The sequence below is a fragment of the Octopus bimaculoides genome, chromosome 30 (genome assembly GCF_046866305.1).
Source record: "Octopus bimaculoides isolate indiv1 chromosome 30, ASM4686630v1, whole genome shotgun sequence".
Taxonomy (NCBI): Eukaryota; Metazoa; Mollusca; class Cephalopoda; order Octopoda; family Octopodidae; genus Octopus; species Octopus bimaculoides.
Genome location: NC_142957.1, coordinates 4213622 through 4240291, shown reverse-complemented (window position 1 = coordinate 4240291; position 26670 = coordinate 4213622). Strand labels below are relative to the sequence as shown.

At 41.8% G+C, this 26670-nt stretch overlaps 1 protein-coding gene across 4 annotated transcripts in view; it reads left to right on the top strand.

Moving 5' to 3' along the window:
• LOC128251297 (uncharacterized) overlaps positions 1 to 25028 on the top strand; it is a 40786-nt gene extending 15758 nt beyond the window's left edge. Inside the window, exons 1-3 of one of the 4 annotated variants that reach the window (XM_089346553.1) lie at positions 7114 to 7187; positions 7852 to 9764; positions 18748 to 25028. In XM_089346553.1, coding sequence (XP_089202679.1) covers positions 21554 to 22282 — 729 coding nt within the window. In that variant the 5' untranslated portion in view covers positions 7114 to 7187; positions 7852 to 9764; positions 18748 to 21553 and the 3' untranslated portion in view covers positions 22283 to 25028. Of the gene's footprint in view, positions 1 to 7113; positions 7650 to 7851; positions 9765 to 18747 lie in introns of those variants that run through there. The other 3 variants (XM_089346556.1, XM_089346555.1, XM_089346554.1) reach the window with 3 other exon arrangements.
• The last annotated feature ends 1642 nt before the right edge of the window (positions 25029 to 26670 follow it).

Sequence of the window (26670 nt, the reverse complement as noted above, 5' to 3'; positions counted from 1 at the left end):
GACTCTATCCGATGGCATCGACTTGCCCCTCCAGGTGCCGAGTTGCAAGCCGACTGACTTCTCCCGATTAATCTTTGCTCCTGCCACCATCTCGTACTCCTCAATAACTTTGCCTACTTTACGTAGGCGTGTCATTGTGGTCACGCTGATGGTGATGTCGTCCGCATATGCTGTAACCCACTCCTCCACGCCCGGTGCTCTCGGGATCTCCCTCAGCTTTCTCAGCAGCGGCTCCAGAGCCACCACGTACAAAAGCGGAGAGAGTGGACACCCCTGACGAACCGAACATTTGATGCAGAACGGTTTAGAGAGAAAACCGTTCACCCGAACTATCGAGTCAATGTTGTGATACAATTGAATGATCCACCTGAGGAAACCGACGCACAAGCCCAACCTCGCAAGAACACTCACCAGGTATCGATGGCCGACCCTATCAAATGCCTTAGATTAGTCTAAATGCACCAAAGCCCCCCCCCCTCTGCCAGTCTTAGTCCCAAACCTCTCTATGGTATAGCGGATAAGGTGGAGATTATCCTGAATGGTCCTACCAGGGATGGCACAGGTCTGTGCCTCCCCAATCACACCATCCGCGACACGCGCCAACCTTTTCGCTAATACCTTGGCCATAATCTTCACTTCTGTATTTAGCAGAGTGATGGGCCTAAAGTTTTCTAAACAATCCCCCTTGCTCGGGTCCTTCCTGACTAGTGTCACTACTCCCCGGCGCACAGAGCTGGGAATCCACCCATTCTGCTGCCAGTTCGTGTACACACAAGCCAACAGGTGTCCGAACAAGTCTGGCATACTTTTATATAATTCATAGAGTAGGTCATCAAGTCCCGACGATTTGCCCTTACCACAGTTCGCCAGCGCCTCGATTATCTCCCCAGTCGTGATCGGCCCCTCACAAGCCTCCGCATTCGGCCCCGAGAGGCGTGGCAGCCCGGCGAGAAAGCTCTCAAGGTCTTCCCCACCACGCGGCTCACCATCACCCCCGAAAAGCTTAGCGAAGTGCTCCTGAAAGGCCTCACACATCTCCTCGGGTTCGTTTACCAATACGTCCTGAAGGTTCACCACAGACCGAATAATGGAGTCATTACCCCGTTGAGCTTCCACCACTCGGGCCCATCCGGCAGCTTTGATTCCTTCGCAACCCATTGCACGAATTTTTGCTCTGATAATGCTTCCCATGTGTTGGCTTTCGAGGTGCTGGTTTAGTTCCAGTCTCTTGGCCTTCACTTGGTCCGCATTACCATTCTCCATGGCTTTCTCTAACTCCTTAACTAGACCATCGCCTATTCTACTTTCCTTCTTAGCTAAGCCTATACTAAATCTAATCGACTCATATTTTATGGCTCGCTTAAGGGCGTACCACCATTTATTATTAATGATGGTACCTGTTAACGCCCTTTGAATTATTAGCTTGATCCGCTTTCTGTACTCCTCATTCTCCAAGAGGGACTTGTTGAGTTTCCAGTAGCCAGATCCCTGTCTATACATTTTATCTACAGTCAGCTCGGTTGTGACCATCTTGTGGTCACTATAGCTGACTGGGTAAAATTGTGGACACCTAACTATATCTTTATCTACTTTTCTTATCAATATCCTATCTAAATAAGACCTGGAAGACCCATCGCTACTTGACCACGTCCACAGTGGAGCTGTTGGGTGTTCCAGTCTATACGGGTCTACCAGCTGAAAGTGGCTGAGTAGGTCCGGAAAGCCAGGACTCGCTGTTCTATCTGTCTGCGAGCCAACACAATCAACACGCGCATCGTCAATTGTGTTGAAGTCACCTAACATGACTAAAGAATGTGACGCTGAAAGGAATTTCCCGAGGTCACGGAAATATTGATTCTGTAAACCACTTGTGTTGGGTGCATAAATTGCAACCAACCTGACTGTCTTACCACAACTAAATGTCAAATCCAGGACGACCAGCCTGTCTCCTGGATCAATAAAAATAGACATTACCTCAGCAACCCGGTCTCTTTTTATTAAGACCAACACCCCACCCCCACCTCCCGGCCGACATGGAGAGACGTATCTCTCGTAGCCGTTCAAGAGGGGGAGCAGATCTCTTGGCCTGCTTATCCGGGCTTCTGTGGCAGCAATCACATCTAAATTTCGCGACCTGATGTCATTTAGGAAGCGCCCCTGCTTCCAGCTCGACGACAGGCCGCGTACATTTAAACAACCAATTCGAACAGCCATAAGTGTCTTACCTTAATCAGTATCTGGCGGGGGGGAAATCCCCGCCTTTTCCACTTCATCTGGGGCCTGTGGAGTCGGAGGTAAAAAATTCTCCGACATGGTAGGTACGTAATCCAACCTTGGCACCCCTATGTCTCTCCTATAGGTATTGCTGAGAACGTTGAACATTTTTCTCGTTTTATAAACAGCTTTTCCTTTTTTTAACTCTATCCTTTTCATTTTTTCTTTGTCGATAGTTGCTAAGTGGTTCATTAGCTCTCTGTTTGAGGTTCGAACCACCATATACATACTGTCTTTTACTTTTGATTCACTTTTTTTTTGTTTTTTTCTTTTCTTTTTCCTTTTCTTTCGTTGGGGAGGGTTGTTTTCTTTTGTTGGACACAATAGTCCAACCCTCTCCAACCTTTTCCACTGGCACCAGTGTTTGCTCTTGTTTATCTTCCACCATCTCTGGACTTTTTTCCTCTTCTTCTGTTTCCTTCCTTTCTTCTCCATTTTTCTTCCCTTCGTCTCCAGTTTCCTTCTTTTTCCCTTCTGTATCCTCCTGGTTAGTCTTTCCATCGTCCGTCTTCTGGCTGCAGTTCACCCTGAGGTGACCCTTCTTGCCACACTGGAAGCAACGAGGTTTGCGGCCATCTACTGACACGACTAGTCGTGTGCCCCCAACCTCAAAGCTTTCAATTATTTCTTCCAGTGTGGCCTGTTCTGCTTGAATAGTTATTTTTAGGGCCTGGCCGAATCTCAGCTTTGGTTCAGTCACAATTGCTTCTAGAATTGTGATCTTATCTTCCAGGCCCATTGTCGTTGCAGCGACTAACCACTCTGGGTCAACTTCAGGGGGAATGTTTCTAATTGTTATTTGTGATGTTCTCCTACCCATGTACAGTGGTAGGAGAACCACATTTTCTGTTTCCAGAGGCTCCACAGAATGTAGTCGGGCAGCTTCCTCTGACTCCATTCTCACCTCTACCGTAGCATAGCGCTTGCCTCTGGTTATGTAAGTAATTTTGTTAAACAATGATTTTAGGCATTTTTCGATCTCAGCCTCCGATACGTATTCAATTTTTTTCGCTTTTTTTACTATATGTTTTAAATATTAACGTTTTTCCTTTGTGTTCTTTCTATGAAACTTTCGGGAGGGGTTGCAACAACACCATGACCTTCTCTCTTCATCATATTCTTATGCCTCTCGGCATTCCCGATGTTGACAGTTCGCTTCTTGTCACCAGCGACTGCTGCAAAATCAACCCTTTTTCCAGATTCTTCCTTGTCATTTACTATTTTCATATTTCCTTCTTCGTTATTATTTTTCGCCAATGTTGGCCAATCTCTTTCCATCAACTGTTCCACACATATTTCTTCCTTTTCCTGTGTAGGACTGACTCTTCCTGCTTCGGCCATCGTGCAGGCCTCCCTACACGAGGAAACCGTTACTGGTTTCACCAACTGTTACAAAGAGATTTCTTCTCTTTCTTTCAAAATTTTACAATTAAGGCTTCACAGCACAAAAACACAGACAAAATTCAAAAATAGTCCAAAGAACACACTATCCAAAAAACGTCCAACACGGTAACATTGTTTTGGGGATTTAGTGGGGGTTTGTTGCTCGTGTTTATTTATATTTATGTCGAGCAAGTAGTCTCCACTGAATTCCACGCATTTGTCTGCCTGTGGTTGTGCTTAATGTCTCACTTAGCGGTGAGAAGAGTGTTTTGGAGGTATCTCTCCTCCAAAAATTGTGAACTTAGTTTGTAAAGGTTTGTTGTCTTCAAGCTGTGAATTGAGAACTACAAATGAATATTGTGAACTTCGGTGGGAAGTGTGCCACTGACAGAACAGATTCCGGTCACTCCCAGTGAAGAAGAAATTGTCATTTTCTTCCTTAGGGGCGGACCGGTAGAGAAGTATCTGGATGAACTTTTAAAAAGAGAAAGGTTTGAAATGGCCTGTATGGACAGTCTAAGTTGGCCTCCGCTGGTAATTGCGGAAGCCATTAGTCAGATAGAACTTAATATGGTCAAAGCGACCTGTGAACATGAAGAATTTGAAATACGTATTCCGGGCCAACCATGGCAGGATTTCCTGGAAGCAGCAGGGATCCTGCTTGGAGACCCGGACAAAGAGGATTAATAGAAAAATGTTTTATTTGATTTTTATTGAACTTTTGAACTTAATTGTATTTTCATGTGAGTTGTATTGAACAATGTTTTCGTGGGGTTATCGGTCGGTAGGCGCCGGTGCTCCTCCCATTTTTATTTCAACCTTTTTTGTTATCACCCTCATCTCATTAATGTCTGTGTCCAGCCCGCAGCTACTTTATGTTTGTCTGTCCTTGTTTGTCCCCTCTTTGTAAGGCCTTAATGGCCAATATTTAATGAAATAAAGTAGCTTACTTACCAACCACATGGTTCCGAGTTCAGTCCCACTGCGTGGCACCTTGGGCAAGTGTCTTCTACTATAGCCTAAGGCCGACCAAAGCCTTGTGAGTGGATTTGGTAGATGGAAACTGAAAGAAGCCCATCGTATATATGTATGTATATATATATATATATGTGTGTGTGTGTGTGTGTGTGTGTGTGTGTGTGTGTTTGTGTGTCTGTGTTTGACCCCCCCAACATCGCTTGACAACAGATGCTGGTGTGTTTACGTCCCTGTAACTTAGTGGTTCACCAAAAGAGACCGATAGAATAAGTACTAGGCTTACAAAGAATAAGTCCTGGGGTCGATTTGCTCGACTAAAGGCGGTGCTCCAGCATGGCCACAGTCAAATGACTGAAACAAGTAAAAGAGTAAAAGAGAAAAAAAAAACAGGCAGCAATGCCACCCCTGTATGTTATCGAACTTATTAGTGTCTACAGACCGTATCTCCTCACACAGTTTTTTGTTCGTATTATCGTACATCATTGCATATTTATTATTTTTGTTTTCCGGAGGTTGAATGGTTTGTGTCTGAGTGTGCTTGTCTATGTGTCGGAGAGAGTGAGTAGGTTCAGTGTTTGTAGGGAGAGGATGGGAGGAAGAGGGTGTGGGTGGGTTGCGGTTCCGTGTTTGTTTCACTTGGTCTCTTTCTTTTCCTTTTTCTTATCTTGCTGGTAATTTCCCATTCTCCTTCTTCAGAATCGTTCTCTTTTTCTTCTGTTTCTGCTGGTGTTGGTATTTCTTCCGCTTTTCTTCCCTCTTTCTCCGTTTCTTTTTCTTTTTTTTTGTTGCTTTTAGAGGGCAGTTCGCTCTAATGTGGCCTTTCTGGCCACACTTGTTGCAACTAAGGGGCCTACCCTCGACTCTGGTCGCTATTATCACATCCTCCATTGCTAGTGTCTCGGGTATATTTCTCGACAGCTTCTTTAGAGCCTTGGATGACCATATTTAACGTCTGTCCTTTCCAATGCCTGCTTTCTATAGGGCTTTCCTATAAGGTGTTATCCACCCCTGATTGGAACTCTCCCGTATGACATGTACGCATGCTCAGTGACTTGCTTTAACAGTTGCAATCAGCTGAATGCACATTGCCAGTGACATTTGACATAATTACCCACACTCTGTGGTCAGGATTCTTTTTTTGGTTTGATGTCGGTATCGACGGGATTACCAGACACCGGACAATACAGTGAGAGCAGCTTTCACTCACATCGTGGTATTCGATGCTGTGTACGTGTCTGTCGTGGTAAAATATGCCACTCCTTAACTGTTGCTTTGCTTTCATCCGTAGCACGAGGTAATTATGTCATTATCTGTGAAATTCGGCAACTTACAAAGATCTTTAGATCAGGCAATACTTCACCGAGAGGAGATATAAGCTTCTGCTTATTCCTGTCTGAAGTATTGTCCGATACTTCAGACATATCGTCCGATGAATTTACTTTGTTGACATTCTTCATCGACAAAATTTTTATTCCTTTCAGTCAAGTCCCCCTTTCTTCCAGTAACATACTGTCCATATAATCTTAAATATTTCTTTAACTCAGGCACAGTAAGTACTTCGATAGCTGAATCATCAAGCTGCTTTATATCCACGATAAGACGGAAAACAATAACAATGGCGTGGGTTAGCCTCCGGAAGTTTAATTATCTACATGGAGCGCCGCCTAGCCAAGGGAGATAACCTACTTATAGGAAAGCCCTATACTCGTAGCCTGGAGACCGCTATCTCCTTCTTGTTATCAAGCAAGACAGCGCCCGCTATCCAGGCTACATCGACTTCTGGTGGGATGCCCGCCACACTAACTTTTAGGGAACGTCTTCCGTGATACATGCGTATCATCAATATTTCATCACTTTTTAAACATTTGCTGCATCTACCTTTACCCTATCTGCCTCTTTGAACCTCACTTCAGTTGTTCCCTATTTGGCTCTTCTAGCAATATATTTTATTTCTTCCCAGATTGGCCTTAGTGCCATCTCTACTTGTGTTGTTGCCATTACATCTATCTTGCATGCAGCTACTGAGTGTGTCTTATAAGTTATTGTGAACTCCTTCCTGTTAGCAATTAATTCTTCTGGAGGACTCAACTCCACATTGACTCCCTCTTGTTTTATCATTTTCGTGTAGCTTCTTCACTCCTCCCATCCAACTTGGTGTTCCTTATATCTCGTAATCTCTGCGAAACGACTTTTTTCACTCCACTTCTCCATCATGTTCCATGAAAAATCTGATGACTCCTTCACTTCCGAAGAGGACAGCTCTCAGTAGCTGATTTCTTCAACCCCTGTCATTTTTTCCACTTGAAGCACAAAAAACCTGTTCAAAGAACACCACAACAATCCAAACTACAGCAGCAAAAATCATACCTTAGCTCACCAAAATGTTCAACAAAACTTCACAACGACAAATACTGTTACATAAAGGGAGATAATTAGACTTTGCTGCATTAAATATTACAGGAGAGGAGATACGCATGCGCATTGAATATGGTTCCTACTTGATGTCGATATCAGGTTAAGTGTCCGCTGCATGAATTTCTCTTAATCAGCTGGTAATACATTTATAATACTTAAAATACATACTACCACACACACACACATAGCAACACTATCCTTTATGAAACATTTCCGTAGATGTTAGCCAATACTATCACTTCGTCTTTTTTGTGCTGGTCGTAAGTTGTTGCAGGACTGTTTAATTGTTGAATTGCTGCTATTATTTTGTTGTGTGTGTTTTATAAAATACCTTGTTATCTGCGTTTGGCAGACTTTGTGAACGTTCTTCCACTCTGTGAAGCGGGGGGGGGGGGATTATTTTATATTTTATTTGCGTCAACTGTGGGATTGATCCCGAAATAATGTATTACTCTTCTGTAGAAGAGAAACTGACGAATGTTCTCGGTTGAGGAGAATAATGTAAACAAGGAAACAATGTCCGTTCCTGAACCAAAGCCTGATGTGAAACATGCCGCCTACCGTAGAACAACTCAGTGAACAAACAAAGAAAATTAACTGTAATTCAGAAACAAAATTTAAATATATTGGGTTGGCAACTAAGTTCCCACCGTTTTTTTTTTTTTTTAATTTTGGAATTTATTGCGTTTTTAAATTTTGGAATCCATTTTTTTTTTTTCGAGAATTCTATTTTTGAATCGTTTTGGAATTTATTTTTGTTTCTTTCCTTGTTAATTTTAGTTAATTTTTGTTTATTTTCAGATCATTAAAATGGAATGTCAAGTTAAGAAAAACAAGCATTTTTGACACCTCCTTCTTTTAGCTTTTGATCAATGCTCTAAGGCCGCAAAAGCGTGAAACAAGATCTTCATCTACGTAAAACAATGTTGTGCGTATGGTGAGACTGGATAGGGATTATCCATTACGAATTGCTTGAACGGAACCAAACGGTCAACGTGGAACTCTATGTTCAGCAGATGGAACGACTCAACACGGCTGTTCAAGAGAAAAGACCTAATCAGCAGCATGGAGTTCTTCTACTGCACGACAACGCCCACCCTCATATCACCAATATGACCAAGGAAGCCATTCAAACGGATGGCTGGGAAGTGCTACCACACCCGCCGTACTCTCCTGATTTGGCACCGATGGATTTCCACCTCTTTCGATTTCTTTCAAATGCTATGCGCAGAGTTTCCTTCGATACCGATGCAGAATTGAGAACTTCGTTGGATCATTTTTCGAGTTGAAATCGGGTGATTTCTACCAACGAGGTATTGAAAATCTTGTTGAACGTTGGTAAGAAGTTGTAAACAACAAGGGTGAATACATTATTGATTAATTAGTTGTTATTTTTTTATTAAACCTTTTAAAAAATTTAAATTTAAAAAAACAGCGGGAACTTAGCTGCCAACTTAATAGAATCAGCAATGTTGATACAACACCAAAAATGTTCAAAGGGGAGGGGAACCATACAAAAGCAACCTTTCCTGGTAATTTGATAGATAATACAGCCAGGAAAATAATTGTTTTTAAAAGCCTCATCATTAATGACAAAAAGCATGACAAGGCGTCAAAGGAGGAAACAGAAAAGTGTCTACAGCCTATTCGGCAAGACATTGAATTCATCACAAGAAGATTTGCAACAATTATTGTGTACTTCAAGAGTGAAGAAAAGGCAAAGGTACACTCAGTGAAACTGCTCAAAACCACGGATATAGGCAGGCACACTTCAAGAATCACCATAGAGGATATTCCACCTGAAATTGATGTTACTTGGTTATGTGTGGACCTTACAATGTGTTTAGATGATGAAATAACTATTTTAGAAGCATCCAAAATACACCAGCAGAGTTGGAAGGGACAAGGTGTTGAAATTATTATTCAAGCGACACCAAAAACACTCGAGGAGATTGCAGAAAACATTATCCTTGGGGAAGAGACAACGCTTCGTGTAATGGTCGAGGGTAGGAGACCTCGATGCTTTGAGTGTGGTGAAAAAGGCCACATTCGACCCAGTTGTCCTACCCACACGGCTGAAGCAACAACCAAGAGGGTCGAGTCTTAAATACAGGAAGAAAACCAGCCACCGGAAGTCGACACCCAACCATCCCGGAACGAGATAATGGATGACGACCGGACTGTGGTGAAAAGAAGAAAGTGTCCAAAAGAAAGAACAATAACCCCAGCCCTCCACCTCCAGCACAAACAAAAAACTCCCTCCCGCACAGATACACATAACACACATGATGACCCCACTCCCAATCCTGAGACCCATAAAATAATAACGAATTCCCCCTATCCTTCCACCACCTAATTCTGAAAAGATATCCACCCCTTCCAGCCCCGAAAAAGTACCCCACTACTTCACAACTAAACCCGATATAAACTTGGCTGCAATCAATGCAAAAAAGGACAGTCTAATTGCAAAACTTAAAAACATACCGATGGCCAGCAATATAAAGGACATTACATAACCCTACCTGAAGGGATATTAATATATATGATGGACAGGATGAACTACAACATGCTAATTTCCCAATTCCCCAATGACTTGGGCCCTCTAAGAAGGGACTTTAATGTGTCCATGTATGAGGGCCTAGTCATTGAAAGGAACAAAAGGTTCCATGAAAGACACAGAAGAGAAGGGAGTATAATCCCTTCTCCAACATAAGGTAAGCCATTTTATGGATACACTTACAATAGATTGTTTAAATGTGCAGGGTCTGGGATCGGATAGGAAACAAGATCGCTTCCTAAATGATATCAGTTCATATCAACTGGACATGGTAGTGGCCACGGAAGCCAGGCTGAGTGGGTCACGTAGCTGCTCAGGGTGGGGGAAAAAAGCCCGAGAAATTCATTTCTCCATACCGACCAGGGGCATGGGGTGATGTGGTTCTACTGAAGAAAAACCTAGTTTCTGAGACAAGAACAATATTTATCGACCTGGAAGGCAGGCTGGTCGTTCTTGATGTGACGGTCAGCAGAGGTAAGACTTTCAGATTGGTTGGTGTCTATGCCCCCTGTGGAGCTGGACAATCTGATTCTTTGAGAAACCTAGAGAATTCTTTAGGCACGCATAGATTGTGTTGGCTCGAATCCAAATAGAAAGGGAAACCCATGCCTCACTGATCTGCTCACTCGTTTTCAGCTGGCAGACCGGTGCAGACTAGAATTCCTGAACGCTCCAGAGTGGACATAGACAAATAGTGACGTGTCTTCTAGATCTTATCTAGACATCATTTTAGTCAGACGTAAGGATAAGAACATAGTTAGTTGTTCTCAGTTTCATTATATCAGCTACAGTGACTACAAACTTGTGTCCTGTACGCTTGTCGTAGGTTATGTAAACGAGGTCCTGGTTACTGGAAACTCAATAGGTCTCTTTTGACTGACAAGGAGTACAGGAACCAGATTAGTGAGTCAGTGAAGAGGTCTCTGACAGGCACCATTATTAAGAACAAATTGTGAAGAACCCTCAAAAGAGCCGTTCAAATCGAGTCAATTAGATATAGTAGAGAACTAGCAGAAAGAATAAAAAGAGTAGAAATGGACTTTAGAAAAGGCTTTAGATGAGGCACTGGAAAGTGGCATTGCATCCCAAGTGATGGCTGCGAGATTGGAGCTCAACCAAAACTTGGCTGCTAAACATGACGAATGCATTGTCAGGGCTAAGCTACATGCAATGGGTCGAGAGGGGATTTGCGCTGCGAAATGGGCCCGTGTGGCAGAAGCTCAACATGGCAACGATACCAGGATAAGGTCGATGACAAGCAGCCAAGGGCAAATGGTAAACGAACCCGAGGAGATGTGCAAGGTTTTTCACAAATATTTTGGCGGGCTTTCTGGGAGGGGCAATGGCCCGGAGCGCAGGGTGGAACCTACGGACTTCCTCGCCGGTTTGCCGCGTCTCTCGGTGCAGGATGCAGAATATTGTAAAAGGCCGATCACAGCTGCGGAAGTAGAGGATGCCTTGTCAGATTGTTGCGGGGACAAGTCGCCGGGACTTGATGGTCATTCCTATGAATTTTACAAATGTATGCCAAACTTGTTTGGGTCCTACTGGCATGTGTTTTTACGAACTGGCAACAGAATGGGTCCATTCCCAGATCTGTGAGCTGGGGAGTGGTAACACTGCTAAGAAAGGACCCAAACAAGGAGGATATCATAGATAACTTCCGGCCCATCCCTCTGCTTTACGTAGAGCTGAAGATTCTGACCAAGGTATTAGCGAAGATTGGCGCGGATCGTGGATGGACTGGTAGAGGAGGCACAAACCTATTCCGTTCCAGGCAGTTCCATACATGAGAATCTCAATCTTATACGCTATATGTTAGAGTGGGTTAATAGGGTTCCTGGCAAAGGTCGGGCACTGATACATTTAGACCAGGCTAAAGCATTCGATAGGGTTGACCATCTGTATCTGGTGACGATCCTTGGGGTAGTCGGGCTGGACGGTAGTCGGGCTGGGCGGTAGTTGGGCTGGGCGGTAGTCGAGCTGGGCTGTAGTCGGGCTGAGCTGTAGTCGAGCTGGGCCCGATCTTTCATGGTTGGATCATATCTTTGTACAGTAACATTGACTTGAACGTTTGAGTGAACGGTCTCTTCTCGAAACCGTTCTCTATCAAGCGCTCTGTTCGTCAAGGATGTCCGCTCTTCCCCCTTCTGTATGTGCTGGCTCTCGAGCAATTATTGCGCAGGTGAGAGGGTTTGAGTGTCGGCCCACGAGATCTAGGTTATGGAAGATCAGTAACGGCGTACATCGATGACATCTCCATCATCGTATCTGAAGCGAAACACCTACAAAGGGTAGGTGAAGCTGTTAAAGAATATGAGGCGGCGGCAGGAGCAATAATTAACCATGATAAGTCGGTCGGCTTGCAGCTCGGCACCTGAAGAACAAAGTCGATGCCGTCCAACAGCGTCTTGGGATGTTGGACAGACGTTCCGGTGAAAATGCTCGGGGCTGGTTTGGGCCAGACCTACAGTTGAAAATGGATGGGAGGGAGGTCACGAGCAGGGTGACCCGTCTAATCCAGACCTGGTCTGGGTGATGGCTATCCCTGAAAGGGAGGACAAAATTCGCAAATGTGTTCAGCGCATATGCGATCACATACTGCCTGACCATCGTGCCTTGTCCCAATTCGTTGCTAATCAAGATGGAAAGACTGCTCTTCCGCTTTTTGTGGAAGGGCAAAGGACTTCTTGTAAGGCGCTCTATCTGTTGCCAACAACCGCTAAAGGGTAGCACAGGGATGCTGTGGCTAATGATGCGCAGGCACGCGTTGAGGCTAAGGCATCTCTGGCTTTACCTGGATGGTCAACGGGTGTGGTCTCCATTCGTCAAACTGTTGCTTCCTAGGTTCACTAGATTTAGTGAACTAGAACCATGGATCAGACGTAGAGCAAAGCTGGGTGTTTTGCAGGCCGAGTGTCGCAAGGCTCTTCTTGCTCTTATGCTGGTAGCATGGGTTCCTCCTCGTCCTTTTATAGCGAGTTAGTAGAGGCCAAGTGTGACGATGCGCTGGGGGAAAACCCTGGGCTTCGACGAAGGTCAACCAGCCAGCATGCTCCAAAGGACATTCTGGCCAGGACCCCTGGATAACTTCCAGAGGTCCCTCGCCAGGCATTGTTACCGAGGAACCTTACCTGTTCTAGATAAACTGGCAAGGCATGGTGCCTCATGCTCGTTCAACTGCCCGTGCCGCACGCATTCTTAGAGTGTTCGGGGATTTTAGAGCTGCTGGTTTTCGTAGAACAGCTGGTGTCATGCCTTGGAAGAGTACAGCTGTCGTCCGAGTCAGTTATAAATATTGTTGCACTGCCCGCTCTGAACAGAGAAGGTAAGGTTTGTTTTCTCATTGTGGAAACTGTAGCAAAAGAGGCTGTATGGAGGACAAGAATGAAAGGGATGATGACAGGTATCTTCATTTCTGGCCAAAGTTTGGTAAACTGGTTTGTCTTCCTTCTACGAAGGATGATTAGGCTAAAAAAGAGATACCTGTCATCGGACATGTTTGATAAAAGATGGAAGCAAGTGGTATGCTTGTTGGGTATGGAAGTTCCTACGTAAGTGAATCCATAAAAAGGTTAATAAGAATCGGCTTAGTGAAGAAGAGTGTCTTGCAGAGTTGTGACTGTTCCCCCACTCAATGGTACCGTGTTTCTGTTTGTCCCCTCATTCGCTATATGATTTCATTATTTTTTAAATGCATCTTTGTGTAAATCCATTCGTTAACCTGAAGCTGTTTCCATCTTGTATTGTCCCCTCTTTGTTTGGGCCTTGTGCCTTGAAATAAAATTCCGTAAGAATTAAACAATGAAAATATTCAATGTCTTTAATTCTGGAGACTTTCGGTCTTTTACACCTCGATTCTTTGTCTTTCCCTGTTTTATGAATGAGAGATGTCCATGATTTGTTCGGGGATTTTTTGCTGCTATTTCTAGGTATGAAAGAGCAATATCTATTATTTGTTCGAAATTTGGCTGCTATTTCTAGCTATGGAAGCTACCTTCTGCACACTCCGTCGTTGCCTGGTTAGATTGTTGTTTGTTTTAGTTTGAGAAATATTCTCAAATGCACTCCAACCACTGAAATGTTTGGAAACCAATACTTTATTTCAATTTATCGATTGTTTCTCAGTTTTATTATCTATGTGTGCCCAACAAACTCTTTTACTTGTTTCAGTCATTTGACTGCGTCCATACTGGAGCACCGCCTTTAGTCGAGCAAATCGACCCCAGGACTTATTCTTTGGAAGCCTAGTACTTATTCTATTGGTCTCTTTTGGCGAACTGCTATGTTACGAGGATGTAAACACACCACCATCAGTTGTCAAGCGATGTTGGGGAGGGGGACAAACACAGACTCACAAATATATACACACACATTATATATATATATATATATATATATACGACAGGCTTCTTTCAGTTTCTTATTTCTTTACTGCCCACAAGGAGCTAAACATAGAGGGGAGGGACAAACAAGGACAGACAAACAGATTAAGTAGATTACATCGACTCCAATACGTAACTGGTACTTATTTAATCGACCCTTAAAGGATGAAAGGCAAAGTCGATCTCGGCTGAATTTGAACTCAGAATGTAGCGGCAGACGAAATACCAATTTCTTTATTGCCCACAGGGGGCCAAACATAGAATGGTACAAAACAACTGATTGGGGTCAGTAATGCGAATGGTTTACATAAAATATGACTTCAAAAATTATATAAAATATAAAAAAATCGAATGATATTAACATTATGTCAGACAACACAAATGAAGCGTTGATCAGGCCACGCTCCGACCCCACGAGCCCCGATCTATCGCTGGCACCTTTTTTTTTTCTGACTATTCACACGGTTCCTTGCACGCACAACACTTGTGCAACATGCTTCCATCTCTTTTGGAACTACACTCCGACAGACATCTCCTCTCCAGCCACACTTTCCTTTTCAAATGAAAAGTAAAAAATGAACGTAAATTGTGGCCAGAGATAAAGTTGCCTGTCTTAATTCCTTTTATCCTCGTCTTCCATACTGCCTCTTTCGCTATTGCTACAACCGTGAGAAAACAATTCTTACCTTCGTTTGTTAAAACTCCCGGTGGGTCAATTTTTATAATTGACTCAGTCGACAGCTGTACTCTTCCTTCACCGGACAACAGGCGTTCAGCATAAGCCCACATTTCAGATATCTCCGGACACTGAACAATAGCGTGAGAGATGGTTTCCCTGTCTCCCCCGCATCTTGGACAGGTCGGCGACTGATGCTTACCGTGTCTTGCAAGCTTATCCCAAACGGGCAAGAGACCTCTGTAGCATTGCCAGGTTAAGAACTTTTGGAAGTTGTCCAACGTTCTCAATCCGAATGTACAGTGAAACAGGCTGTCCAGTTGAATAAACCCGAGACATAGAGTCGCCCCCAGGCCATCGTCGCATTCAGACTCTACCAACCCACTATATAAAATCCGTGTGGAACCCCCAACCGCTGGAAAAGCAAGAGGGCCTTACGACATTCTTTATGCCATTCACTCGATCTCGGTCTACAAGAACACCAGGCTTCCTGTTCGCAAAAACTTTTGAACTCGGGGAACATTTGTCTGGCCAGCGGAGACCACACCCGTTCACTATCCAGGAGAATCCAGAGGTGACTCATTCTCAACGCATGCTTGCGCATCATTAACCAAGGCATCCCTAAACCTCCCTTTAAAGGCTTTTGACAGCAAACAGAGCGTTTCACAAGTGGCGGCCTGCACTTCCACAAAAAGCGAAAGAGCTGTCTCTCCAACCTGATCAACCACGAATCCGGACAAGGCACGATGGTCAGGCGGTAGGTAATGACCGATGCGATAAACACATTGGCCACCTCCGCCATCCCTTTCAGGGAAAGCCACCGCCAAGACCAGGTCTTGACTACTGCAGCCACCCTGCTCAATACCTCCGTCCAGTTCTTCTCCATCTGGAGGCTGGGTCCAAACCAAACTCCCAGCAACTTAACAGGTCCCTCCGTCCAGCGCCCAACAGCGCTGTCTGAAGGCATCGACTTGCCAATCCAGGTGCCGAGTTGTAAGCCGACCGACTTTTCCCAGTTAATCTTTGCTCCTGCCACCTCCTCGTAAGCCTCAATAGTCTTACCCACTTCACGTAGGCGTGCTACTGAGGTTACGCTGATAGTGATATCATCCGCGTAAGCCGTAACAAACTCCTCTACACCTGGTTCTCTCGGAATGCCACTCAACCTCCGCAGTAGTGGCTCGAGAGCTACCACATACAAAAGCGGTGAGAGCGGACATCCTTGATGAACTGAGTGTCTGATACAGAACGGCTTCGAAAGGAAACCGTTCACCCGAACTATCGAGTCAATGTTGTGGTACAACGCAATAAACCACCTGAGGAAGCCAAGGCCCAAGCCGAAGCGTGCAAGCACAGTCGCCAGGTATCGATGGTCAACCCTATCAAAAGCTTTAGACTGGTCCAAATGTACCAGTGCCCCACCTTTGCCAGATTTATTACCAACCCTCTCTATGGTATATCGGATAAGATGGAGGGTATCCTGAATGGTTCTGCCTGGGATGGCACATGTCTGTGCCTCCCCGACTATACCATCCGCGACACGCGCCAACCTTTTCGCTAAGACCTTGGCCAAAATCTTCACTTCTGTGTTTAACAGAGTGATGGGCCTGAAATTCTCTATAACGTCCCCCTTGTCCGGGTCCTTTCTGACCAACGTCACTACTCCCCGGCGCACAGATCTGGGGATAAACCCATTCTGTTGCCAGTTCGCGTAAACGTCAGTCAGTAGATGCCCGAAAATGTCTGGCATACATTTATACAGCTCATACGGAAGACCATCAAGTCCCGGTGACCTACCCGCTTTACAGTTGGCCAAAGCCTCCTTTACCATCCCAGGCGTGATTGGCCCTTCGCAAGACTCCGCATCTGACCCCGAGAGACACGGCAGACCAGCAAGAAAGTCCTCGAGGGCTCTCCCACCATCAGGACCGCCGTCACCCCCAAACAGCTGGGCGAAGTACTTCCGAAAGGCCTCACACATTTTCTCGGGTTCTTTTATCAAGACGCCATTATGATTCGTCAAAGACCGTATAGTGGAACTATTTCCTTGCCGAGCTTACACCATTCGGGCCTATTCAGTGGCCTTGTTTCCTTCACTTCCCATCGCACGTAACTTAGCTCTGGTAATACTTCCCATGTGCTGGGCTTCAAGATACTGGTTTAACTCCAGTCTTTTCACCTTCATTTGGTCCGCATTACCAGTCCTCCAGGCTTCTAATTCCTTAACTAAACCATCTCCTATTCTACGTCCCTTCTTAGCTAAATTTATGCTAAACCTAATAGACTCATATTTGATGGCTCTTTCTAGGGCGCACCACCATTTGTTATTATTGATGGTACCTGTCAATGCCCTCTGTATTAACATCTTGATCCGCTTTCTGTATTCCTCAATCGCCAAAAGGGACGTATTGAGTTTCCAGTAGCCAGATCCCTGACTATGTAACTTATCTATTGTCAGTTTACAGGTAACCATCTTGTGGTCACTGTAGCTGACTAGAAAAAACTGTGGACACTTAGCTATAGACTTATCTGTTTCTCTAATTAAAAACCTATCTAGATATGTTCTGGAAGACCCGTCACTATTTGACCACGTCCACTGTGGAGTGTTCGGGTGTTCCAACCTATATGGGTCTGCTAGCTGAAAGTGACTTAGCAGATCCCGTAAGCCTGGGTTACAGTTTCTGTTCGTGTTCGAGCCAACACAATCTGTGTGTGCTTCACATATTGTGTTAAAGTCTCCTAACAATACTAGCGAATGCGACGTGGCCAGGAACTTGCCCAGGTCACGAAAATATTCACTTTGTGGGCCCATAATATTGGGTGCATAAATAGCAACTAGCCTGATTATCTTGCCACAACTGAATTTCAGGTCGAGAACGACCAGCCTGCCTTCTGGATCAGAAAAAAAACAACTTTTTCTCGGTTACCCGTTTCTTTTTAGCAGGAACACCCCACCCCACTTCCCGCCCGACTCAGAGAGACGTATTTCTCATAGCCGTTTAGAAGGGGGACAGATCTCTTGGTCCCTTCACCCGGCTTTCCGTTGCAACAATCACATCCAATTTTCTTGACCTGATGTCATTTAGGAAGCGTCCTTGCTTCCAGCTAGACAACAGGCCACGAACATTTAAACAACCAATGTGAACAGACATGTCTTACCTGTTAATCAGGGCTTGTCCGGTGGAGAGGGACTCTCCACCTTTTCATGATACAGGGTCGGAGGTGGCAGGTCTTGGGAAATAGATTTGTTAAAATCCCGTCTCATTACAGAATTATCAGGTGGAGGTGGGGTCTCCACCTTTTCTTTTTCTTGCGTTATCGGGGCTGGTAGTGACCAGAATGGGCCACATATCCGTGAAAATCGTAGTTCCTGGCTCCACATTTTCAATGATTGCAGCTTCTAACGTTTCAGCCTTTCTATCAGTTTTTTTTTCTTTTTGCGTTTAGCTGTTATTTCTAGCATATCAAGTTTCCCTCAGTGTCTAATCCCAATGTGCACCTTTTTTAAAATTTATTTACGTTGTTTAGAAAATAAAAATTATTTTGTTCACAAAATTTAATTAAAAGAAAAAAAATGTTATGAAGTTAACAAAAACAGATAGTGTGTTATTTTTATTCCTTTTACCTATCTACGTTGTTTAGAAAAGAAAAAAGTAATTTTTAAAAAATTATTTACTTTGTTTAAAAGAAATTATTTATTAATTTGCATACGCGCGCACACGCACACATGTATTCATTTGCACGCGCGCATGCGCGCACTTTTCGTAGGATCGACCACTCACGACTAGCTAGAGCGGAAGCGCGACTGCGCGTTCGGGTCCGCTCTGCTTGAGTAGTACCTGGGCATCTGCGTTTTTATCATATCACCTGATAGGTTCAGCATCCTGACTTTGCTCATCAGCACTTTCTCCCATATCATCTTGTGTCTCACTTCCATGTATTCCATTCATTTTGAGAGTGTGGCATCCAGCTCAGTTTTTAATGTAAATGTTTGTTTCTGCAGTTTATCTCAATAGAAATGAATCTGTATTTTTTAAGTAGTCTCGACATTTTACACTTTTGTTTCTCTATAATTTCAGAACATCAGATGACAAAAGAAGCATCCTCAATATCCCCCATGTTTTAAAGACTAAAGAAAAATATACAAAGCAGATGTATAACATTGTTTCTACAAATCTTTGGAAGAATTTCTATGAAACATTTGCTCTGAAATAATATTTTTAGTCAAATTTTTGAACATTACCGACTGGAATGTCAAGAAGATAAACTGTGTGCGGATTAAAGTTGGGTAAATTTATGGAAATGTTGCTAAACAAAGATACCACTGGAGAGAAATATCACAGTAGAAGTGTATGCAAGTAATAGAGTATAAAAACAGAAGCAAGAAAAATATATTAACTGGGATTTGAAGGGAAAAGTAATGGAAAGGAGTGAGAAAATTATAGAATTGATTTCTCCTGAACACAGGATAAAAGACATAAGATCTTATGACTGTGATATCTGTACAAAATCGTTCTGTCGAAAACATAATCTGATTATGCTCAAACGTACTCTTACAGGAGAGAGACCATATTACTGTGATATCTGTGGTAAATCATTTTCTCTAAGCGGTATACACAAACGTATTCATACTGGAGAGAAATTGTATGATTGTGATATCTGTGGTAAATCATTTTCTAACACTTGTCACTTATCTACACACAGACTTACTCATACAGGTGAGCAGCCATATCACTGTTATATCTGTGGTAAATCATTCTATCAAAATATTCACTTACCTACACACATACGTATTCATAGAGGAGAGAAACCATATCATTGTGATATCTGATATCATTCTCTATCAGTACTCCCTTATCTAGACACAAATATGTTCATACTGGAGAGAAGCCATATCACTGTGATATCTGTGGTAACTCATTCGCTCAGTATTATAGCTTAACGTCACACGAGCATATTCATACAGGATAGAAACCGCATCATTATAATATCTGCGGTAAATCATTCTCTCACGATAATGTCTTTACTATGCACATAAATATTCATACAGGAGAGACACCCTATCACTGTGATATCTGTGGTAAATCATTTACTCATGATAGTAACATAACAAGACACAAACTTATTCATACAGGAGAAAAAGGAAAAATGTAGTTTCTATAGTTTCTTGTTTGCTGTTTTTGTTTAATATTCCTCTGTTTTGTGCAATGGAAATTATGACTAAATTATTTCCAAAAATTTCAGATTTATTTCTTTTGCTTTCACAATATTCATCCCCCCACTCCTTTCGTGACCACTCCTGCAGTTTCCTTTCTATGATGTAAGGACTTCTCTATTTCAAATCTTCTGGCCCTGACAACCCTACACATTATTCTTACTTGAATATCACATCCTGTAATCATTGCATGTTTATTATCTTTTGAATGCTTCTCTCATTAAATATGTAATAAAATGACATAAGTTATTAATTTTTTATACTCAGGAATATTGTACGGTGGTGAAATATTTACATAAACAATGACCCCCAAGTACAAAACAGAAGAGATCACAAAGGAAGAACATGAAGCATAAGTATAGTTTAGTGCCCCACACCAGACTGATTCGTTGCTGGTTTCTGAATAGTGGTTTCTTTAAATTAAACTTTGCAGAGATAGGTTTTCAAAGGTCCAGATTAAGATTATTTCCATAAGATTGAAAAGAAACATTTTCGAGGAGATCCTTATTCTCAACCCCATCCTATTTTCCTCAGCCCTAAATTCTGAATGTGGAGAAACCTACCAGCACCTTCCTCAACTATTAATGTGATGAAAGAACTTAAGAAAATAGGTTGGCAGTTAGTGTTTTGAGACTTTGAGTTTGAGGGTCTGAGAGAGTTCCTTGAAACTTATGAATCCTTAAAACCAATCGGAGATGTAGTAATTAAAGCCTTTGATGAAAAGTAGGAGATAGAGGACAATTGGAAGTTCTTGAGACAGTTCATGTAGAGCTGCAAAACAAATCTGTGCCAGGTAGAAAATGCCAGCCAGGTGACGGGCGATGTGATGGTTGAACAGGGAAGTGTGCAGAGCTATAAAAGCAGAGACATGTTGATGGGTTTGAAAGAATGGGGACAGTTTTTAGCTTGAACAAAATCTAGGAGAAAAGTCCATTTAGCTAAAGGAAACGACAACGGAAAAGAGGTATGCCAATATTCTACAGCTTCAGGATCAAAAATATGAAGAACTCTGTTTTGCAGGATAGCTTAGCAGAGGAAATTTAGTGCAGAAGGATAATATCATGGTTGCATTCTGTGACTGAAAATAAAGAGGCATGTAAGTGCAAATATGAAAAGCTACTCAATATAGAGCATGAATATGAGAAAGCCTTTGTAATGTGAACATATGAGAGGGTTCAATACTCAGATGGCTTCCAGTCCTTCATGTTAGATTAATTTTATTCGACTCTTCAACACCATTGACTTTTCACCAATACATAAAGTTTTTCCTGAATGAAGGAGACATAAAAAAATACCTTGAAATTTAATCTGAACACCCTGTGTACCAATATTTATATTTACAAAGTTGCAGAGTCTGATCTTGTGATGTGTAAAATGTTTGTCTCTTAAGGCCATCATATAAACTTGTGTCTTATATGAAGTTTTTTCTTGCAGCTAACTCTCGTTTTTCCCTTTACCTTTCAATATATTGCTATCGATATTACACACATAGTATCATCATCATCACAATTTAACATCTATGTTACATTTCTATAGGATTTGAGAGGGAAAGTAATAGAAAAGAGTGAGAAAATTATAGGACTGATTTGCAATAAACACATAATTAAAAGAGGTAAGATCATATGACTGATATCTGTACAAAGTCCTTCTCTTGAAAAAGTAACTTTATCATGAATGAACATATTAATACAGGAGAGAAACCATATCATTGTGATATCTGTGAGAAATCATTTTCTTCTAGTAGTAGTTTATCAAGACACGAACATATTCATGCTGGAGAGAAACCATATCATTGTGATATCTGTGCTAAATCATTCTCTCGAAGTAGTCAGGATGTTGTTCACAAATGTATTCATACAGGAGAGAGATCATATCATTGTGATGTTTGTGGTAAATCATTCTCTCAAAGTTATAACTTAACTCAACACAAACATATTCATACAAGAGAGAAACCGTATCATTGTGATATCTGTGGTAAATCATATTCTCGAAGTGGTGTCTTAACAAAACACATACGTATTCATACAGGAGAGAAACCATATCATTGTGATAAATCGTTCTCTGAAAATTATACCTTAACAAATCACATACGTTTTCATACAGGAGAGAAACTATTTCAGTATGATATCTGTGGTAAATCATTCTCTAGTAGTAGTCAGTTATCTAGACACGAATATATTCATACTGGAGAGAAACCGTATCACTGTGATATCTGTGGTAAATCATTCTCTGAAAATTATACCTTAACAAAACACAAAGATATTCATAAAGGTGAGAAGTCATTTCATTGGGGTATCTGTGGTAAATCATTTTCTGGAAGTAGTGGCTTAACAAAAAACATGCGTATTCATACAGGAGAGAAGCCATATCATTGTGATATCTATGGTAAGTCATTCTAACACAGTCCTAACTTAACAGCACACATGCGTATTCATACAGGAGAAAGGTCATATTATTGTCATATCTGTGGTAATTCATTCTCTGAAAGTTCTGCCTTGAGAAACCACAACAGTATTCATACAGGAGTCAAGCCATATTATTGTGATATCTGTGGTAAATCATTCTCTCAAAATAGTGCCTTAACTGTACATATGCGTATTCATACAGGATAGAAGCCATATCATTGTAATAACTGTGGTAAATCATTCTCTTGAAATAGTGTCTTAAGAAGACACAAACGTACTCATACAGGTGAGAAACCATATCATTGTGATATCTGGTAAATCATTCACTGAAAATGCTACCTTAACAAGACACAAGCATATTCATACAGGGAAGAAAGGAAAAGGGTAGTTTCTCGTTTGCTATATTTGTTTAATATTCCTGTGTTTCATGCAATGGAAATTATGATTAAAGTATTTCCAAAAATTTTAGATTTTTGTTTTTGCAATATTTTTCTCCCTCTCCTTTCTTGACCACTCATGCAGTTTCCTTTCCATGATGTAAGGACTTCTATACCAAATCTTCTCCCCCTGACAAACCGCCACATTATTTTTTCTTGGATATCACATCCTGTAATTACAGTATATTTACTGTAATTTAAATGTTTCACTCATTAAATATGTTGTATAACAACATAAGTTATGATATTTTCATACACAGGAATATTGTAAAGTTGTCAAATATTGACAAAAACAATGAACCACAAATACAAAACAGAAGAGATCACAAAGGGAGAACATGAGGCATAAATATAGTTTAGTGTCCCGCACCAGACTAATTCCTTGTTAGTTTCTGAATAATGGTTTCTGCAAATTAAACTTTACTGAATTCAGTTTTCAAAGGTCCAGATTAAGATTGTTTTCATAAAATTGGGAATAGACAATTTGGGAGGAGATCTTTATTCTGAACCCCACCCTGTTTTTGTCAACCCTAACTTCAGAACTCTGGGTAACCTACCAGCCTCTTGATCGATTATGAATCTTGTGACGCCCAATTCAGATTGGCTACATTATCACTAGAAAGCAGGATAGGCAGATAATTGTGAATGCACAGTTCTTCCCTGGTAAGGAATGGGCTTAACAACATAGGCTGGAAATTAGTGATTTGAGAGTTTGAAAGTATGAGAGATTTTAATCAATCTGGAAGTGGAAGTCCTAGAAATTTAGGGATTCTTAAAACAGTTCGTGATTGTTCCGCAGTGTCTGCTTTGGCATGGTTTCTACGACTGGATGCATTTCCAAATCCTAACCACTTTACACACTGTACTGTGTGCTTTTCTCGTGTCACTGGACCTACAACTACAGAGGGCATAATGTAGCTCGCAAATGAACAAACCCGGAGAGTGAAGATGTTACAGCTATAAGGGAGATAGGGGTAACACTGTGAGGGAAGGGTTTGATGCAAAGCAAGGTGAAGTGAAGGAGCAACATGGCTACTCACATTTAGGAGGAAAAGGGAAACTGAACTAGAGGTATCTCTAGGGAGATTAGGCATCGAGGTGTCTCTTGATTGCAAGCTTGTTGCCCTAACCACAGGGCCATTGCACTTCCACTGACGTTTATATATATATATATCATCATCATCATCATTTAACGTCCGCTTTCCATGCTGGAATGGGTTGGGCTGTTTGACTGAGGAGTGGCAAACCAGAAGGCTGCATCAGGCTCCAATGTGGTTTGGCAAGGTTTATATAGCTGGATGCTGTTCTTAACACCAACCACTCCAAGAATGTAGTAGGTGATTTTTGCATGCTACCGGCACGAAGGCCGGTTAGACAGTACTGGCATCGACCACGCTTGAATGGTGCTTTTTACATACCACAGGTATGGAAGCCAGTCAGGCGGAACTGGCAATGACCACACTCAAATGGTTCTTTTTACATGTCACCAGCACGAGACCAGTCAGGTGGTACTGGCATCGACCACATTCATATGGTACATTTTATGTGCCACTGGCATGCGCACCATTCGGGCGGTACTGGCATCGGCTACGTTCGCATGGTGCATCTTATGTGCCACTGGCATGGGAGCCATTCAGGCGGTACTGGCATCGAACACAGCAATGATTTTACTTGACTCAACAAGTATTCTCAAGCACAATTTATTGCCCAAAAATTTCTGTCTGTGTGTGAAGAAGGGGTCACAAAGCAGCCTTGACATAATAACCAAATTATCTTCATAGTAACCCAATAATTGAAATAAAATCAGGTATCTTAATTTTCTCATTAAGATTGTTTCTGCTTTGGTGGTGCAGTAAGTAAGGTTGTTTAGAACTGGTGGTTTCAAATCTTTGCCAGGAATTACAAAGGATCTTATTAAATATTTATATTTAAGCAACCAAATTTCCTTCAACAAATAGGTTGTATGTGTGAAGAAGGGGCCACAAAGCAGCCTTCACGTACCAGATTTCCCTCATATCTTTATAGTAAACCCAATAACTGAAATAAATTTAAATAATTTAATTTTCTTTTGTAACTTGTTACTGTTTTCGTGGTCCAGTAGGTAAGGGTGTTCACAAGTAATAACAACACACACAAGTGGAGGCTTCAGATCATTGCTAGGAATTGCACATGATCTTATTAAATATTTTTAATTAAGCAACCAAATTTCTCTCAACAAAAAGATTGAGTATGAAGTAGGTGTCACAAGGCAGACTTCACATAGTAACCAAATCTCCTTCAAATTTTTGTGGTAAGCCCAATAATTAAAATGAATGTAAATGTCTTCATTTTCTCAGTAGGATTCTTACTGTTATGCAGAATATAAACAAACTGGAAAAAAAAAAAGATAGCTTGTGCTTGCCCGCAAGCGTAGAAGAAATACAGACATTTTTTGCCATAAATATTTTTTCTATCTCTAGGCATAAGGACCGAAATTTTGGGGGAGGGGACTAGTTGATTAGACCAACCCCAGTGTTCAACTGGTACTTAATTTATCGACCCTGAAAGGCTGAAAGGCAAAGTCAACCTTGGCGGAATTTGAACTCAGAAAGTAAAGACAGACGAAATACCGCTAAGTATTTCGCCCGGTGTGCTAACGTTTCGGCCAGCTTGCTGCCTTCTTTTGACATAAATATTACTATGGGTATAAGACAATTACCCAGGATTACAAGGTACTTTTTGGTTATCTCACCCCCATTAAAAAATTGGGTTATCTCCCCCCATTTTATGAAAAATATTGGTAATTTTGGTTATCTCCTCCACACAAAGAAATTGTTTAACCCTCAATAAAACAAAACAAAAAAAAATGAAAAATCAATAAACATGAAAACTGAAAAGATTATTCGTCTTATTAAATCTAATAACTTTTTTTTTATAACAAATCCTACCATTCCTATTGAAGAGGCCAAACATCAACAATATGTTGAAGTACTGAATCAAAACGATCTAACACTTTAAATCCAATCTCTTGTTGCTACAAACTTAATTTTTTAATGGTAAATTTTTAATGGTAAATTTTTAATGGTGGTGAAATGACCAAACAGTACCGATTACAGAATGCTGGCGCAATCAGGAACCTTTTGGCGATCATTACGTTTTTAGTATTATGTCATAAATTCGATTCGTGAAACTGAACCAGCATTTGCATGTGAGAGACACTAGCAGTACCCCCGTATGTGGAGAACCAAACTTTGATCCCTTATTTAAAATAAGACCCCTCATTGACTGCATTCAAAGTGCATATAAATCATTTTACAACCCTGAGAGATACTTATCCGCCGATGGAGTATAAAGGAAGGGTACACTTCTGACTATATGCCAGAAAAGCCCACGAAGTGGAGGGTCAAAGTTTGGAAAATTTGTAAAGCAAATACTGGGTACTGCTGTGGATTTAGTTTTTATACAGGGAAAAGAGTTAATAATGTTAGTCAGCATGGCCTAATTTACGATGTGGTTTGGAATTTATCACTTCCACACCATTACTAGGGCTGTATATTATTTTTTAACCGATTTCTTAGTTTGGTCAAACTTGCGGTGGATTTAGAAGCTGTGACAACATATACGTGTGCTACAGTAATTGCTAGTAGAAAAGGGCTGCCACTCGATATAAAAAATGCAAAATTAAAAAAAGAGGTGACATAATCCAACAGCAGAAAGGAAATCTGCTAGCAACCGCATACAGAGATAAGAGGCAGATAAATTTTCTATCTACTGGTGCACAACCATGTGTCGATGAAAATGGCACCCCGTTTGTGAACTTTGATTATAACAGGTACGTGGATCAGCTGAACCAAATGATGAGTTATTATCCGGTTGGGAGATTGCATAATAAATGGTGGTGATACCTGGTTTGGTGTATTGTAAGCATGAGCATTGAAAGTGTACTTATATTATATACCAAATCAG